Genomic DNA, 16,969 nt, shown 5'->3' on the forward strand with positions numbered 1-16,969 from the left:
TATGGTTTTTAGTTTGTAGCACTAAAAAGTGTCACAATGCTGTGAACTTTATAAGAGATTTTTTTTTTTTTTTTTTTTTTTTTTTTTTTTTTAAGTAATGCTGTGTGATTTAGTTATTTTATTTGTTTAAACTCTAAAAACTTTAGAGTTTTTTTCTTACCGAAATATGCTTTGAAGAGAGTTTGTGGCTCTGTTGAAAAAAAAAAAAAACTCTAAAAACTTTTGGTGCATGTGCTGGGTATTGAAATTGGGCTTTGAAGTCTTTAGTGACGAATTCTAGTTTCGTCACTAAAGACTGGGCTTTGTTAAGATTTTTAGAGACGAAATTCATATTTCGTCACTAAATTATACTTTTTGTGACGAATTATGATTTCGCCACTAAAAACATATAAGTGCACAACTATTATTATTTTTAGTGACGAATATTTTTCGTCACTAATTCTTCCTTATAGTGACGAAAGGATTTTCATCACTAATACTATCCATAGTAATACCTACAGTGACGAAATATTTCGTCACTAAAAATTTCAACTTTTAGTGACGAAATATTTCGTCACTATAGATTAATTAAATTCGCGCCAAAATTTCCCTCTATTGGCGCCCATTTTTCAGATCACAATAGTGACGAAATTTATTTTTCATCACTAAATGTTATAATATTTTTCATTATTAGTGACGAAATTCATATTTCGTCACTAAAGCTATATTTTTAGTGACGAAAAATATTTCCTCACTAATTTTCGTCACTAAAAATACATTTTGTTGTAGTGATCAGACACAAATATCAAAAGAAAGAGTAACAAGAAGAACACTGAGAGAAGAGAGTGAGTAGTGTATATTTCTGTGTATCATTGGCTTCCTTGGGTAGTCTTGTACCTAGACATTTGCTCACATATTCTATAATACAACACCTTTTTTCCTTATTTCCATCATTGGGCTAGGCTCTCTCTTGTTGTTTGATTCCCTCTCTTACAAATCTATTGATTTAGGCCATAGTTGAACTGTATAAACCCATTGTTCTAAGTGGGCCTGGGCCACCAGATTTTTTAGTCCTTACAGGTAGATAATGAGAAAATAAATGATGATATTTGAATTACAGTCTCATAAAAGTCGTTTAAAAAAAAGTTATGAAAGTAGGATATTTTTATTTGTTTATTTATTTATTTTAGAGAAGGAATGAGGACATCCTTGTAGGCTTGCACACACATTTTTTTTTTGGGTTTACTTATACACTGCTCTACAAAAGACACTTATATTGAAATCAAATACTCACTTTGTTAACCTCTAAAGAAAAAAAATAATCATTCAGTGTATTGCCTTTTACCTAAAAATTTACAAGTTTCCGTAACTATATAACTATATTAATATTATTATTATTGTAAGAGCTAGAAATGTAAAGGCCCAAACCCACTTAGAATAGTGTTGTTTGGATCTTCAAGACCAAACCCAAACAATGAATTTTTAATAGAGCGGGATTCTAAACCAAGTGCAACATTGAAATTGTTCCAAGTCTAAAGCTAATATAGCTTAAGTGAGAAGTAGAAGGAAATGAACCAGGGATTCCAAGAAAATACTTCCTCGGTTAATTCCGAGGATGGGTCTTATATTGATCAATTAAGATGATATTGCTACACAGGGTATTTCTTATTTTAGTATTATTTGTGAATTTCACATAATTTTTTTTATTGTAATTTTATTTCAAATAATTTAACTTTCAGTATTTTAAAATAAATTTATTTTTAAATTTTTTGGTCCTATATTAAGAAAAATTACTAGAAATAATAAGTAATTTTCAAGATGAAAATAAAAAGAAGAAGCTAATATATAAAAGTAAACAAATCAAGCAAGAAGATTGTTGAGAACTTATTAGGAGAGAGAGAGTGTTAGGCACACACAAATGTCGACACTATCGCGCTCATTCTCATGCAAAAAGTCCCAACAAAAGGCTTCTTCTTCCTCCGTTGCCCCTAACCTCTCGTCAAAAACCTCAAAATATGTCGACACTCTCTGTCTCTCTCTCTCCCACATTAGCTCATCGAATTTCGACACGAAACTGTACGCAGAATCAAATTGGAACCAAGCGCACTCCATACGCCACAAAGGCATTAGAATAAATAAACACACTACTAGTTTTCGATCCCCACCGATCACTCCAAAGTCTCTTTTTGAAAAAAAAGCATAAATCCGAGATTCTAGTCATCTCTCTTCCCATGTCATTCATTGAGGTTCATTCTTCGAGACTCTATCTCTCTGTCTCTCTCTTAGTCAATTTTGTTTCTTTTTATTTATTATTAATGATGACGTTTTTGTTTTTGTTCTATCCAGGATCTCTGGTCTCTGCTCTGTCTCGAATGGTTCAGAACAAAACTCCAGACTTTGCCAGGTAAATTCAATTCCCATCACCAAATTGAACTCAATTTCACGAAATTCTTTCCCTTTTGGCTATTGGGTATTCGATCATACAAAAAACCCAATTCAAAAACTCAATTTTTAACCCATATTTGATTCTTTAACTCTGTTTCTAACATCTGGGCATTCTTGTTTTTTTTGCTTTTTTTGGCATCGAACACCAATAAAGACTCGATCTTTAGCACAGTTTCGGAATCTATGTCGAGCGCGAGCTGTAAAGATGGCGAGTTAGAGAATTGCCGAGACGAGTCAACGGCTTTGATTCTCAAACTCGTGGCCATAGCTTCGATTTTGATTGCTGGAGTGGTTGGAATCGCGATTCCACTCGTGGGAAGGAACCGCCGATTCCTTCGTACCGACGGAAATGTGTTTGTTGCGGCGAAAGCTTTCGCTGCCGGTGTAATTCTCGCAACCGGGTTTGTCCACATGTTGTCGGGCGGGTCGGAGGCGCTATCCGACCCGTGTTTGCCCGAGTACCCGTGGTCCAAGTTTCCATTTTCTGGGTTTTTTGCCATGGTGGCTTCGCTGGTGACCCTATTCGTTGACTTTGTTGGGACCCAGTATTATGAAAGGAAACAGAGAGTAATTGAGGAAAAGATCAGGGTCGGGTCGGAGGACCCGGGTTTGGAGAGTGGGATTGTGACGGCTTTGGATGGGAATGGTGGGAAAGTGTTTGGAGAAGAAGAAGGTGGTGGAATCCATATTGTGGGGATGCATGCACATGCGGCGCACCATAGACATTCTCATCCACATGGACAGGATGCATGTGATGGATACGTGAGTGATCATGGACATGGACATGGACATGGGAATGGGCATGGGCATTCTCATGGGATTGATGATGATGAGGAGGATGGGGGTGTTAGACACGTCGTCGTTTCACAGGTATATTTGGGTTTGGTTTTTTGTTTTACTCTGTGTTTTTGTTTGGATGTTCATTAGTGATTTTAATTAGTGCTTTGATTGTTGAGGGTGGGTTAAAAGTGCTAGTAAAAGTGTGGCTGGTTGAGGTGGGCCTATAAATAGTACCCTACCACTTTCAAAAGTAAATGTTGGACCTAGTTTTTCCACGTTATTGGTAGGACCACAGGTCCACAAACATTTGGTTCACTTTTTTTTCAGCAAAAAACATTTGGTTCACTTTTGATAATAAACACACAAACTTTCATGAAACTTTTCATATTGCATAACATGTTATGATAAACTTTCATGATATTTTTTTAAGGTTACACGAATATTGTAATATCACTTTCACATAATAAATATAATATGTTTATTGTATATATTTTTTAATTTTTTTTTGCTATTATTTGACTTATGCTTTCAATAAGTACCTTATTTTGAGAGAGTGAATTTGGAGAATGGTGGTGGTGTTATGGTCCTAATCCTATTGGTTGTGTAGGGTGATTAGGGTCTCATTATTTTGCCAAGTCATAATAAAGTTAAGTGAGCTTGATGAATTCAATTCCTATCCTCTTGTTGACATTGTGTATAGCTCATTCTTTCTTTTTCTCTTTGCTAAAACATCATTGTTGTCTTTTTTTTTTTGATAACTTTGTTTTGGAATGTAGTTTGTCAGTTCATTTCATTGTCCGATTTGGTCAGGTTGGTGATCAAACAAATTTGACGTGTAAGTTTGAAATGCTTCTAATTGGACCAAAACAAATGAATGTCAACAAACTTTTCCTCCTTTCTCGACCCTTCATATTATAAGCCAATTCAGCAATAGCGTATAGTACTTTTACACGGTCGTAAGTAATTTAATTACTGCCCACACCTGCACTGTAGTTGTTGGTTTAGCTTTCAGGCTTTGTTAGTTTCAAAGGAGAACTTTGCCAATGCCTCTCAATGTACCATGTGTTGTAAATTGTAATCTGCATATGCTTTTTCATTGGAAGGATTAGTCTTACATTCTGTATATAAGATGGCTCTGAGAACTTTTAACAATCATTGTGCAGATTGAGTTTCTAGTAGCTACTAATTACTTGACCAATTAAATTGTGTATATAATATTTCCAAACCTATCCTATGCAGGTTTTGGAACTTGGGATTGTATCACATTCAGTTATCATTGGACTATCACTAGGGGTTTCACAAAGTCCATGTACTATAAGACCCTTAATTGCAGCATTATCCTTCCATCAATTCTTTGAAGGATTTGCACTTGGAGGTTGCATCTCCCAAGCCCAGTTTAAAAATCTATCAGCAACAGTGATGGCATGCTTTTTTGCCTTGACAACCCCAGCAGGGATTGCTGTTGGGATTGGCATTGCTTCATTCTACAATCCGTACAGTGTTGGCGCTCTGGTTACTGAAGGCATCTTGGATTCAATGTCAGCTGGCATTTTGGTTTACATGGCTTTGGTGGACTTAATTGCTGCTGATTTCTTGAGTAAGAGGATGAGCTGCAACTTTAGACTGCAACTAGTATCTTATTTTACACTCTTCCTTGGGGCTGGATTGATGTCTTCATTAGCAATTTGGGCCTGATTATTAATATATTTGTTTAGATTTCTCGCTTTTTGTGTGTAATTGTGGCAATGCATCAAAATTCTTTCTTTTTGGTTTCTCTTAGCAAGGAGAGGGTAGGAAGAAAAAAGGTTTGTATTCATAGCTTTTGATTAAAAAAAGAAAAGAAAAAAAAGAATACTCTTTTCTCCGTTCTGTATTGCTGACCAATATATTCCCCCCACGTGATAAATATTGTTTTTAACTTTAATGGTTATTTTGAGTGCTAAATTATTCCAACTCATTTTCCGGTTGCACATGGTTATATTCAGCATTTTGTATGAGCACAGTCTATAAGATTATCACAAAGATCATAGGTAATAGATTGAGACCGTATTTGGATAAGCTCATATCTCCACACCGGGCAGCCTTTGTTCCAGGGAGGAAGGGGATGGACAATGTAATTATAGCCCAAGAAGTCATTCACTCCATTAGCAAGAAAAAAGGAAGAGTGGGGTATATGGCTTTGAAGATTGATTTGGAGAAAGCTTACAACAAGCTTGAATGGAGTTTTATCAAGGACATGCTTATTAGAAATAATCTCCTAGGGGATCTTATTGAAATTATAATGAGTTGTGTTTCGACGGTCTCAACGTCTATTATGGTTAACGGAGATTCCTTAGAGCCGATATACCCCTCAAGGGGAATAAGGCAAGGAGATGCTATCTTCATACTTGTTTATTATGTGTATGGACTACCTTGGGCAGCTCATTGAGGAGAAATGTATGAGGAAGGTTTGGCAACCAGTTAGGGCCTCTCAAAGTGGACCAGCATTCTCCCATCTATTCTTTGTAGATGACCTTGTTCTCTTTGCCAAAGCGGATTATACCAACTGTTTAGCCATTAGGGATGCGCTTGATGAGTTTTGCTGCTTATCGGGCCAAACAGTCAGTGAAGCGAAATCAAGGGTCTACTTCTCACCAAATGTTGATAGGGATACTAGAGAATCGCTATGTGACATCCTTGGATTTGCATCCACTCCGAATCTTGGTAAATATCTAGGGATCCCTATTAAACACTTAGGCACTTCCTCCCAAGACTATAATTTCATTTTGGAAAGGGTTAAGCAAAAGCTTGCGGGTTGGAAAGCTTGTCTTTGGCTGGCCGAGCTGTGCTCATTCAAGCTTCCTTAGCAACTATTCCATCCTATGTGATGCAATGTGCTCATTTACTGGGGAAAATTCTTGATGGTTTATATTGGGTTAATCGGAATTTCCTTTGGGGTTCCTCGGAGACAGTCAATAAGATCCATTGGATTGGATGGCAAAAGGTGACGAGAACTAAGGATGAAGGTGGTCTTGGGCTTCAAACGGCAAAGGAAAGGAATATTGCTCTTCTTGCAAAACTGAATTGGCGATTAAACACTGAAAAAGAAGCCCCTTGGGCTAAAGTTTTAAGAGCCAAGTATGGCAATAGCAGAAGGGTAAATGCTCCTAATGTTGATAGGCTTTCTTGCTCTCGTGTTTGGGCAGCCATTAAAAAAGGTAGGGAGGTCTTCAGCAAAGGAAGTATGTGGATGGTGGGAAGGGATAGTAAACTGAATTTTTGGTATGGTAATTGGACAAAGTTGGGTCCGCTCCGGCAACTCATTCAAGGCCCCCTTCCTAGAGAAGCTCCTAGTTGGGAAGTGAAGGATGTAATTATTGACACAGGGTGGGATTGGAGCCATATGCCATTTGTTTTTCCACCGGAAATTAAATTAATGCTCCAAGCAACCCCGATTCCATTAATAGGAAGGGGTAGTGATAAGATAGCATGGATGCACAATCCTAGAGGGGACTTTGACTTAAAGAGTGCGTATAAACTTGCCATGGGGGTTGATATGAATGTGGGGTTCGATGCTAGCTGGATTTGGAAGTTGATGACATTGCCACGAATCAAAACCTTCTTATGGCAGTGTGCTCATGAGAGCATCGGGGTGAAGACTTGCCTTATGCGAAGGGGAGTTATTAATGATGGTTGTTGCCCCATTTGTCATCAAGAAGCTGAAACAATTTTACATGCTTTAAGGGATTATGCTTGGGCTAAGAATGTATGGAGGCAGCTGGGAGTGCAGTTTTCAAACCATGATTTTTGGTTGCCAAATTTGCAGGAGTGGTTGAACAATAATGCGAAGTCAAGGGACAATCATGCTGGTGTACACATTCCATGGAAAACGATTTTCTCCTTTGCTGTTTGGAACATATGGAAGGGAAGGAATGGTTGTGTCTTTGATAGGAAGAATCCAAACCCGAAGCTGGCCATGGAGATAGTGAATCAAGCGGTGGAGTTTGTGTTCTGCGCTTCATCCCCTAGAGGCCTGACACGCACTATCATAAAGAGGGTTAGATGGGAGAGACCGCCGGAAGGATGGGTTAAACTCAACACGAATGGGGCTGCAAAGGGAAATCCAGGTCTGGTGGGTTGTGGTGGAGTGGTAAGGGATGAAAATGGCAAATGGCTTGCTGGATTTTCAAAGCGGATAGGAATATCCACCAGTTTTGTAGCTGAATTATGGGGGCTTAGGGAGGGGCTTATTTTATGCAGTGACTTAAATGCTCATTTTCTTGTAGTGGAACTTGATGCTAAAGCTGTTGTGGATTGCTCTCTCAACCCAAACTATCACAATAATGTTATCTCACCCATTTTGGATGACTGCATATAGCTGATGCGTCGATTTCGTCAAAATTCAAGTTAGGCATTGCTATCGCCAAGCCAACCGGTGTGCGGATATGCTAGCAAGAATGAGCACTGACCAGAAGCATGATTTTATTTCCTTTGATTGGCATGTGGACATTAGAAACATTGTAGATGAGGACTCTGCTGGGTTATATGTAAACAGAGCATGCTCTGTAACTGATGGTTTTGTTTAGTTTTTAATGAAGCTCGTTTCCAACCAAAAAAAAAGACTTATGCCATCTTGAATGGTCTTGGTCTGTGTGGGTTTTTCCTAAAGCTTGTAGTAATAGGATTCGAGAAAAGGATTACCAAATCTGTGATGTATTCTGGAATGTCAAATCAAATTACATTCAGGTTATCTGTAATTGTTTATATAACCTTGATCAACTTAATATATATTGGATGTGAGACTCTGAAAGTCATTCAATCTAATCTAATATATGATCTATCTGGGATGTTACAACTTAAATAAAAAATGATTTCTTTTATCTTTGGATTATACGGTATTGCATTAAAGAAACTAGCACCCTACAATGGAGCATAATGTAAATCAAAAGTGTCTTTCAAGGACATAAAATATATTTGAGCATCATGTAAATCAAGAGTCTTAGATTTGTTTGATTGGAGAAGTGAAAAAGTGAGTGGATAGAAAATTGGTGAGAGAATGAAAATGTAAAATGATAGAAAAAAATTTAGTTTTTTTTTGTATGTATTTGGATAGAGGTGTAGAAAAGTGAAGGATGAAAAATCCTTTTGTTTGGTTGAGAAGAAAAATAGGAGGATAAAAAATGTAGTTGTATAAATTTACTCTTAAACTCTTATTACATAATATATAAGAAATAATTTATTTATACTAATTAAATAATATAAAAATTAACACACCATACATGTAAATTTATATAATTTATAATTATTATTATTATAGATAATATAATCTATAATATATATATACACACACCATATGGCTGGGTGGAAGCTAAAAATAAAAAAAGCTAGGCAACAAAAAACGTAGAGATCTCTTTTAGATTAAGAAGACATAAGATAGAGATCTTATGAAAGCTACAACGAAAATACTGGACAACAAAAAACCTCATTTGTGCTGTAGAAAGAGAGTGATGACAATAATGGGGAAAAAAAAAGAAAAAAGAAAAAAGAAAAAGAGATAGGGATCAGAGACATTACTGTAGAGAAGATACAAACAAAGCAAGGAGAGGCATTAGACGTGCGGTGAAATGACTGGAGGTAGGTGAGAAGCATCAAAAAATTTGTGGGCAATTTTGTCATTGTGCTGGATAGGCGTTTTCATGCCTATTTTCTCTGTAATTCAGAAAGATGAGTTTTTGGTAAGTCTGGAAAGAAAATATATGGGTTTCAACAAAAAATTTTCATACTTATTCAACCTCAAATCAAACATACCTTAAGGACATAAAGTATAGTATGCCGTTAGGTTGAATCCAAAATTTCACAAATTCTGGCATGTCCCTCCTCTCCCTTACCAAAGTATTGGTATGAATCACCCATCTTTCACCTCAACTAAAACTTTGGCCCTATTATAATCCATTATGTTTGTTTTAATTTGTTTGGTTAAATTATGGTCAATTTGGTGATTTAAGTTGGTATGTGAACAAAACATTAACTTTTGTTTTATTATTAATATTTATTATTAATTTCCTTTTTAAAACATGAAATTTGAGTTTAATTTGATATGGTCTAGTTAATGTATGCCCTTACAGCACACATTAATCATTAATTTTAAAAAAGTTTTTATGGAAAATTGAAAAAAATACAAAAACAAAGAGTTATTTTTTTGTTTTTCTATAAAAAATTTTCTAAAATAGATTGCTAATATATGTCTAAAGACAAAAACACCGTTAATAAATTCTAATTTGATATCATTGATGTGAAAATTGTAAGCGATTTGAAGTTTGATTTGATTCATCATAAATTTTGTTCTTGATTTGATATTAAAATTTAGCCCTACTAAAAGAAGCTATTATTCATGACAACAATTTTAACGTAAAGTTGATTGATAAGTAGTGGACACAATAACTTTGTTTTTTTTTTTTGAGAGGACATAATAACTTTTGCTACCCATTGATTGATGAATGTAAATCTTCTTTCTCATTCTGAGATTCGAGATGGTAAAGTATGGTTGACACAACATTTCATATGTACCAATCATAATAAACTTTAATTGTACAATAACAAGCCCTTCGCCCCTTCCCACGCACTAAGGGTTGGTTTAGGCACGGTTTAATGGGCTGAAATTGATAATTTTTTTATGGAAAATACAGTAAATCGAGGTAAAATTTAGTTAAAATGGTATGGTGAAATTTATGAATATGAATAATATAAAAAAATATAGTGAGATTTGTAGATAGTAATTAAAATAAACTAAATAGTAAAATAAATTGACTTTAAACTCTAGATCCAAATGCAACATAATTGTGAGATAGACATGTGATCTACCAATTTAATACTTAAAACCCAAAAAAAGAAAAGACAAGAGTCTAAAAATAGTTTCAAGGAAAAAAATCCAAATCAACTGAAAAAGACACTAAAACTGAAGCAACAACCCCTTCTTTAACTTAGTTTAGTACTCACTTCCAGAACAAGAAACTGTTTTAAACTCTAAACACTCATCAATATCTCTCAAAACTCAAAAGGAATTGTGGTTTGTGATTGTGAGTTTGTCTTTCTGTCTCTCTGAAACTCTCTGAATCCCAACAAACCAAAATTCACGAAAATGCCACTCTTCTCCAACACTCACACTCACCGTTCCTCTTCTCCTTCTCTCCCAACCTCATACACCTCCAAACCTCTCAAACCTCAAAAACCCAATTCTACCCTTGTCCCCACCAACCTCCCCTTCCCCATTCTCGTCTTTTCACTTCTCTGCTTTATCTTTGGCCTCGTCGGCACTATCCTTGCCGTTTCTGCTCTCCGGCGACCCAGACCCGTGCCCGTTTTCCGATGTGGCAGATCCGAAGACACTTTCCGGGCTTTCTACTCGAAAGGTGACAATGGTGGGGGCTTGGTGGAGCGGCCTAAGCAACTTGGGTTCGTTGGTATTCACACCGGGTTTGCATCCTCCGATCGTCGCTTGGCTTTGAGGGAGACTTGGTTTCCTTCTGACGCAGATGGGCTTTTGAGGTATCTCAGCTTTTTGTTCAGCTAAATTGTTGTTTTTTGGAAAATGGGTTGTGATCAGATTGTGCGTTGGCATTGCAAATGGAAATCAATGGTGGGTTTTGCTTGCATGTGATTGTTTGTTCTTTCTTGATCTGAATTTAATTGAACTGCTTTTCAAGTAAGTAAGTTAAAATCGTAATGGGATTGTTCAGTGTCACTCAAATAAGTTTGGAGAGAGAAGATTTTACAAAAGTTAAGGTGGCATGGTTTGATTGGTGTTAGTAAAAGTAGTAAAAGGATTCTCTCCGTTTAAAATGGATCCATCTCAATGATTTCATGGTTCAAAAATAAATATTACAAATTTAAAGGTGTATTAAGTATGTACATATCTAAAGCTGTATTCAATGTCGTCATTTAAAATTTGGCACTTTGTGTACAGTGTACTGTTTGATCCAAGAAATAAAACCTTAACAAAACTTGCCACATCAACTGTTATGAAAAGGACCAAGAAAAGTTTTGTATTCTTACTCAAGAAGAAAGTGGAATGTTACTAACATGAAATATTGAGAAGCAATTACTAGCTTAAAAATTGTTAGTTTCTTTGTCTTCAGTTACGATTAAATAAATGTACTTGGTTTAGTGGAGTGGATGTTATTGGTTTCTTGTAACTCCTACAAAGAAGAAAACGAGTTAAGATTAAACAACTTAAGGGTTTTATCTGCTGAATTCCTGCTACCAGACTGAGAGCATTACTTATTTTTCGCTTGATCATTATGAAAAATACTCTATATGTGCTTATTTATTTGTTTGTGTATGGTCTGGACGAGGATTTTGTGGATTTTAGTTGAAATTCATGGCTAATGCTTTTCTTCCTTATGCGTATCACTTACACTTTGTTCAAATGCACACGGAATCTCTCTCTCTCCCTCTCTCCTTCTATATGAACCTGGTGTTATTTTCATGAAAGCTAGAGTATTTTTACAGACATTGCATGAACCTTCTCTAGTTGTTGGGTTGGTAGCATCATTGGTACTGGTAGGCACATTTTTTATAAACATACCACACTTACACTTTTCTTCATTCATTTTCCACAACAAGAGTTCCCAAAGAAATCCTGGAAATGTGTAAAGTCACTCAAGTAGCCTTATTGTTTTATGTTCTTAATCCTTCTTTCTTGTCAGTGTGGAGTTGGTGTTTAAATATGATGCTCCATTGTGCCTTTCTAAAAGAACACATTTGTGTTAGGTTAAACTTTCTCCATGTTTGCCAGAACTAGTTTTCCTGTCCAAGATATATGCTGTTGAAGTTGTCAATGGAAATGCTTCATTACTGTTGTAAAACATGTGATGCTTTTCTTTTCTATTTTAACTCACTATAAACCCCTCTTCCATTCTTTTTTCTTGTTTAACTTATCACAACTTTAATAATTTCTGCAATTGCATAGTCACTTCATTTTCATTTTTTATAGGTTGGAACAAGCTACTGGAATAGCTTTTAGGTTTGTAATTGGAAGATCAAAAAATGCAAAAAAGATGGCAGAGCTTCATAAAGAGATGGAGAAGTACAAAGATTTCATGGTTATTGATGTTGAGGAAAACAATTTAAACCTTCCCTACAAATCGTAAGGATTGTGTATATGTACTAATTGTCATGTTGATAAGTGGATATTCCTGGAAGCTTATGTAATATTTCCTTTTCCCCTGCCTTGTAGCCTGGCATTCTTCAAAGCAGCCTTTGAGCTTTTTGAAGCTGATTATTATGTCAAAGTTGATGATGTCATTTATTTACGTCCAGGTACATTAAAATGCGTATAGATCCTTTAATAATGGTCTAATTGCAATGTAATGCTGTTGATGCTATACAAACATTCTTATAGAATGCAATGTAATGCTGTTCCCATAATATGTCAGATCGGCTAGCAATTCTTCTAGCTAAGGAGCGAACACATCCACTGACTTACATCGGATGCATGAAGAAAGGACCAGTGATCACTGACCCTAAAATGAAATGGTATGTGGTTTTCCAAATTATTAGTTGACAATTTATTTTTTTGTGATTGCTTATTTACTTTTCTGAAATATGTATCTGTATGCTTACAATTTATCAGTGGGTTTATAATCACACAAATTTCAGGTATGAGAAATCAGGACATCTGATTGGAAATGAATACTTTTTGCATGCTTATGGTCCTATGTATGTTCTTTCTGCAGAGGTGGTAGCTTCACTGGCAGCTGCTAGAAATAACAGGTCTGTGAACTTTGCCTCTATTAATTTCTTTACGTTACTTGTTATTTTCTTTTTGCCAGTGATTGCTGTTTTGCATTATCTTCCCAGAGGATGTCTTCATCCATCAGATAAAAGTTATCCTTTATAATCTACATATACACATGTCTGTGTATATGTGTTATATTTGATAAATAGATTTGTTCTTTACATATGGAGTTGGGCATAATTTTTAAAAATCAAGTAAACCGCTTTTCTCTGCTGGATAGATTTTTTAATTACTTGTAGGTCCCATTGTATCTGGTAATTACTGGCCTTGTTTATCATGCATCCGTTCTATAATGTGTTGGTCCATCAAAATTGATTGTTTGCTTGATTCAAACAATTAGAGGAGTAAAAGATAGTTCATTGATGATCATATCCACAATTCAAAATTTCCAATTTGAACTAGGGTACAGCTTTGAAAGCCAAAATATTTTCCTAAGTCTATACATTTATCTGTATGGAAATATTATTCCTGTAATTTCATGGTCAAGATACGATATTTAATAAAAGTATGCATGCCCTAGGTGTGGGTTAACTGTTATAAATGATTTGGGATATATGGTTATATATATATATATATATATATATTATAAGAGGGAGGAGGGAAATTTATAAAAGCCACCCCGCAGAAGGGGGTTGTCAGGGTGTTGGTCCCTCCCTCCGCCAGTGCAGATATGCATGTAACATATCTATGTTTTGGTTAAGGGGGTCATCAAGACAAGCCAAGTTAATAAATCTTGATTTGATGCTTACTGTTTAATGTTACAATCTGGTTTTACCAAATCCCACAAAGTTCCTTTATAAAACTGACAGCAAGAATAGTACTAGCAAGATTTTTTAGAATGTGTGAAGTTGAACACTGCTTGAACTCCTGTGATTTCCGATGCTCTAGATCTCCTAGATTTACAATTTGTTGTGATTTACAGGAGTACTAACATTTATGTTGTGACATCTAAATTAAAAAGTGAGGGTGATATGTCAGGACAATATTATTCAACTTTATTGTTATTATACTAACTCATTCTGTCACCTTAAACAAGCATCCTATGCATCTCTTTACGCCATCCTTTCTCATTAGCGTTATCCCTCTCTTATGAGTACCTTTTTCCCTTCTTTGCTTCTTTTCTTAATTTTGTAGATTTTTTGGTATTGCAAGTAATATTGCTTACTATCTCCATTAGGAACTTGTTTCTTTTGCATTCTTTCCATATTTAGTTAATTACTTATTAAAAAACAATTTGAACTATAAAATCAGTAGCATCCATATCGAACAAGAGCATAAATTCCTATGAATCTTAATGGTATTCATCCATACTGTGGAATCAAACATTACTATGTCCATTTTTTTTTCTCCTGTCTGTAAGCAATATTTCTTTATTTGTGTAACTTGTGCTAGAGTGATGTCATCTATAGAGATATATTTAAATTATTTCGACTTCCTATGGTTATCATTCTGCTTACTAGATGCAATTTCTAGTCTTCAGTTTGAGGATGTTTAGCAATGAGGATGTCACAATTGGGTCATGGATGCTTTCTATGAATGTCCATCATGAAGATAACCGGGCAATATGTGACCCTCGATGCACACCTACATCTATTGCAGTATGGGACATCCCAAAATGTTCAGGTACATCATTTTTCAAACTTATCCTTTTGGTTCGTTTCTAATAAATAGTGTACTACACCAATAGCGGATGCCTAATTTCATTTTCCTAGTCTACAGCTTGCTGATTGATATGTGCTGCTTAAATGTTGATGCATGAAAGTGAAGGTTTGTCTTAAGAGAAGTGAGGCTGATGCAATTATTTAAGTTTAACTAGTTTTGATTTAACCATATGCCTTATAACATGAGATCAACTTATTACATCTAACCATGTAGGGTTCAAACCTCAGACATTCACTTTTGCACATTGGTAGCTTGTGAAATGCAATGCTTTAACTTTTGTGGTTTTTTTACAGTTCTGCATAGATACTTTCATTTTTTTCTTCCCTCCCCATGTCTTGATGATTTTCCTCTTGATTGTTTTCAATTTAATGAACCTAGCACTGAAATCATAAGATATTTTTTCTATAGCATAATCTAATATATGAAAACTATTGAAAATATTCAGGTTTATGCAATCCAACTAAGAGGCTGAAGGAGCTTCACAAGATTGGTATGTGCTCCAGAAGTCCAACCTTGCCTCCTGATGTTGATGATAGATAGTGCCTCTCTGGTATGAGATTATACTCTCTACATTCTGAAAATACATGAATATCAGTCGGGATATTTCTTGGTTCCTAGGGGAAAATAGATTTTTAAAGGTACCTTCCAGAAGACATGACATCTCCTTTGACCTTTTGTATCCATCCATTAAGTCTTGTTGTACAAGTGGTGTATTCTTAGTGAGCATTTCTCTTGCGCCATCTTCCGTAGATGATTCCACTCATTATTTTATAGTACCATTGAATAGGTTAGACATCATCGGTACCACAGAAATATATGAACAGTATTGCAATGTTTTTTTGTGCTGGATTCGAAAATTAATTAGAGGTGTGTACTATAACTGAGTACAATGTATCTTTGGATCACAACTGTTGTTTGTAGTTTTATGATAGCATCTTATACATGTTGTACACTCTTGTTTTATACTCCGCCAATAGTAGCCAACGACATCTCTTTTTATTTCCCTATAAAGTAATCAATGTATAAAATAGGAAAAAAAAAATTTGAGATAAGAGTGGGGTGTAGGATTTTTATTCACGTCTAGCTGCCAGCAGCTCCAACACTTCCACTGATGGCGGTTTCTTAATCTTCTCTGTCATAGCGGCCGCATTGTGAATCATACCTAACTTATGTCAACATATAGCCTTTATTTTTGTACCTGTACTTCATTATTATTATTATTTCCTTATTTGTATCTTAAACGCATGTCAAATGTATCTGTAGATTCCATACAACTCCTATTATTGCCTGAATTAGGGAATATCAAATTAACCTTGATTCAAGCATAATCAAAGCTTCCTAGATCAACTATCATTTATATAAATATATATATATAACCGAAACCTCTGCTAGTTTTACAATTTTCCATGTCATTTTTTTTTTAAAATTCTCTTTAATTTAGAGACACACGGTTCTGACTTTTGGGAGAGTAGTTACCAAATATAAAACAAATGCTTCTTTCTTATCTAAAGAGAATATATATATATATATATATATATATATATATATTTATATACACACTTCCAATCAAACTCAAATGGAGAAATTGATGGTTACGTCTGATTAAGCGTGTGGCAGTATATATTTCTTATTTTCCGCCCTGCATATATTAGTGAAAGCCTTCTTCTCTCTAGCCTCCCGATAAAACCCTAAACCTCTTCTTCAAGAATTGACCACCACAGGCTTTAGACACCATTACAATTTGCACACCCAATAATATGTGCAGAGTGCCCGAGACATTCGCTACCCAAAAGTAAGTATTGTTATACCATCATAACGCTCCCAATCAAACTCACAAACGCACTTTCTCCTTTTTCTTCTTCTTCTTCATGTAGTCCTATCTCCCATCTCAATACTTAAGCCATCATGCCACCAGTTGCCTTGCCGCAAATTTGTGGTTGTCCATCGACTCTAGGCTTCATCGCAGTACCAGCAGTCTCTCTCTCTCTCTCTCTCTCTCTCTCTCTCTCTCTCTCTTTATGTGTGTGTGTGTCTGTCGGTTTAACCTGTGAACACTTAAGAGTTATACTAATACTAAACTATGAACTTTGTTTACTGCTTTTGTTAAATTGCGTGTTGTACAATTGTATTGCTGGTTTGCTATACTTTAGTAATTTAAACAAAGTTGAGTTTTATTTGTGGGTCGGCCGATTTTCAATAAAAGAAAAAGTAATTCTTGTGGTTGTAATTTCTTTACGTGTAGTGTTGTGTTGTTGAGTAATGGGTGAATCAATCATCTATGTGTCGTGCAAAGTAAATATTATATAAGATTATCAAAAAAAGTAAATA

General features: G+C 35.3%; 2 protein-coding genes across 5 annotated transcripts; both read left to right on the forward strand.

Moving 5' to 3' along the window:
- Positions 1–1,900: 1,900 nt before the first annotated feature.
- LOC115970645 (zinc transporter 4, chloroplastic-like) lies at positions 1,901–5,128 on the forward strand. Its single transcript, XM_031090244.1, has 4 exons — positions 1,901–2,225; positions 2,326–2,383; positions 2,579–3,294; positions 4,444–5,128. The coding sequence occupies exons 1-4, from the start codon at positions 2,211–2,213 to the stop codon at positions 4,897–4,899; spliced, it is 1,245 nt and encodes a 414-aa protein (XP_030946104.1). The 5' UTR covers positions 1,901–2,210; the 3' UTR covers positions 4,900–5,128.
- Positions 5,129–10,132: 5,004 nt separating this feature from the next.
- LOC115970654 (probable beta-1,3-galactosyltransferase 12) lies at positions 10,133–15,615 on the forward strand. 4 transcript variants are annotated; one of them, XR_004087128.1, is made up of 8 exons: positions 10,133–10,728; positions 12,176–12,328; positions 12,419–12,501; positions 12,618–12,717; positions 12,841–12,954; positions 14,460–14,602; positions 14,699–14,762; positions 15,087–15,157. XR_004087128.1 is itself a non-coding variant. In XM_031090258.1 (8 exons), exons 1-7 carry the CDS (start codon positions 10,322–10,324, stop codon positions 14,704–14,706), a joined length of 1,008 nt encoding a protein of 335 aa, XP_030946118.1. In that variant the 5' UTR covers positions 10,133–10,321; the 3' UTR covers positions 14,707–14,746; positions 15,087–15,157. The 4 variants fall into 4 exon arrangements, 2 of the variants coding, with proteins under 2 accessions (XP_030946118.1, XP_030946110.1); XM_031090258.1 differs by having other exon boundaries at positions 14,699–14,746; XR_004087130.1 differs by lacking the exon at positions 14,699–14,762 and having other exon boundaries at positions 14,453–14,602; positions 15,087–15,615.
- Positions 15,616–16,969: the final 1,354 nt, after the last annotated feature.

The sequence above is a fragment of the Quercus lobata genome, chromosome 2, assembly GCF_001633185.2.
Source record: "Quercus lobata isolate SW786 chromosome 2, ValleyOak3.0 Primary Assembly, whole genome shotgun sequence".
NCBI lineage: Eukaryota > Viridiplantae > Streptophyta > Magnoliopsida > Fagales > Fagaceae > Quercus > Quercus lobata.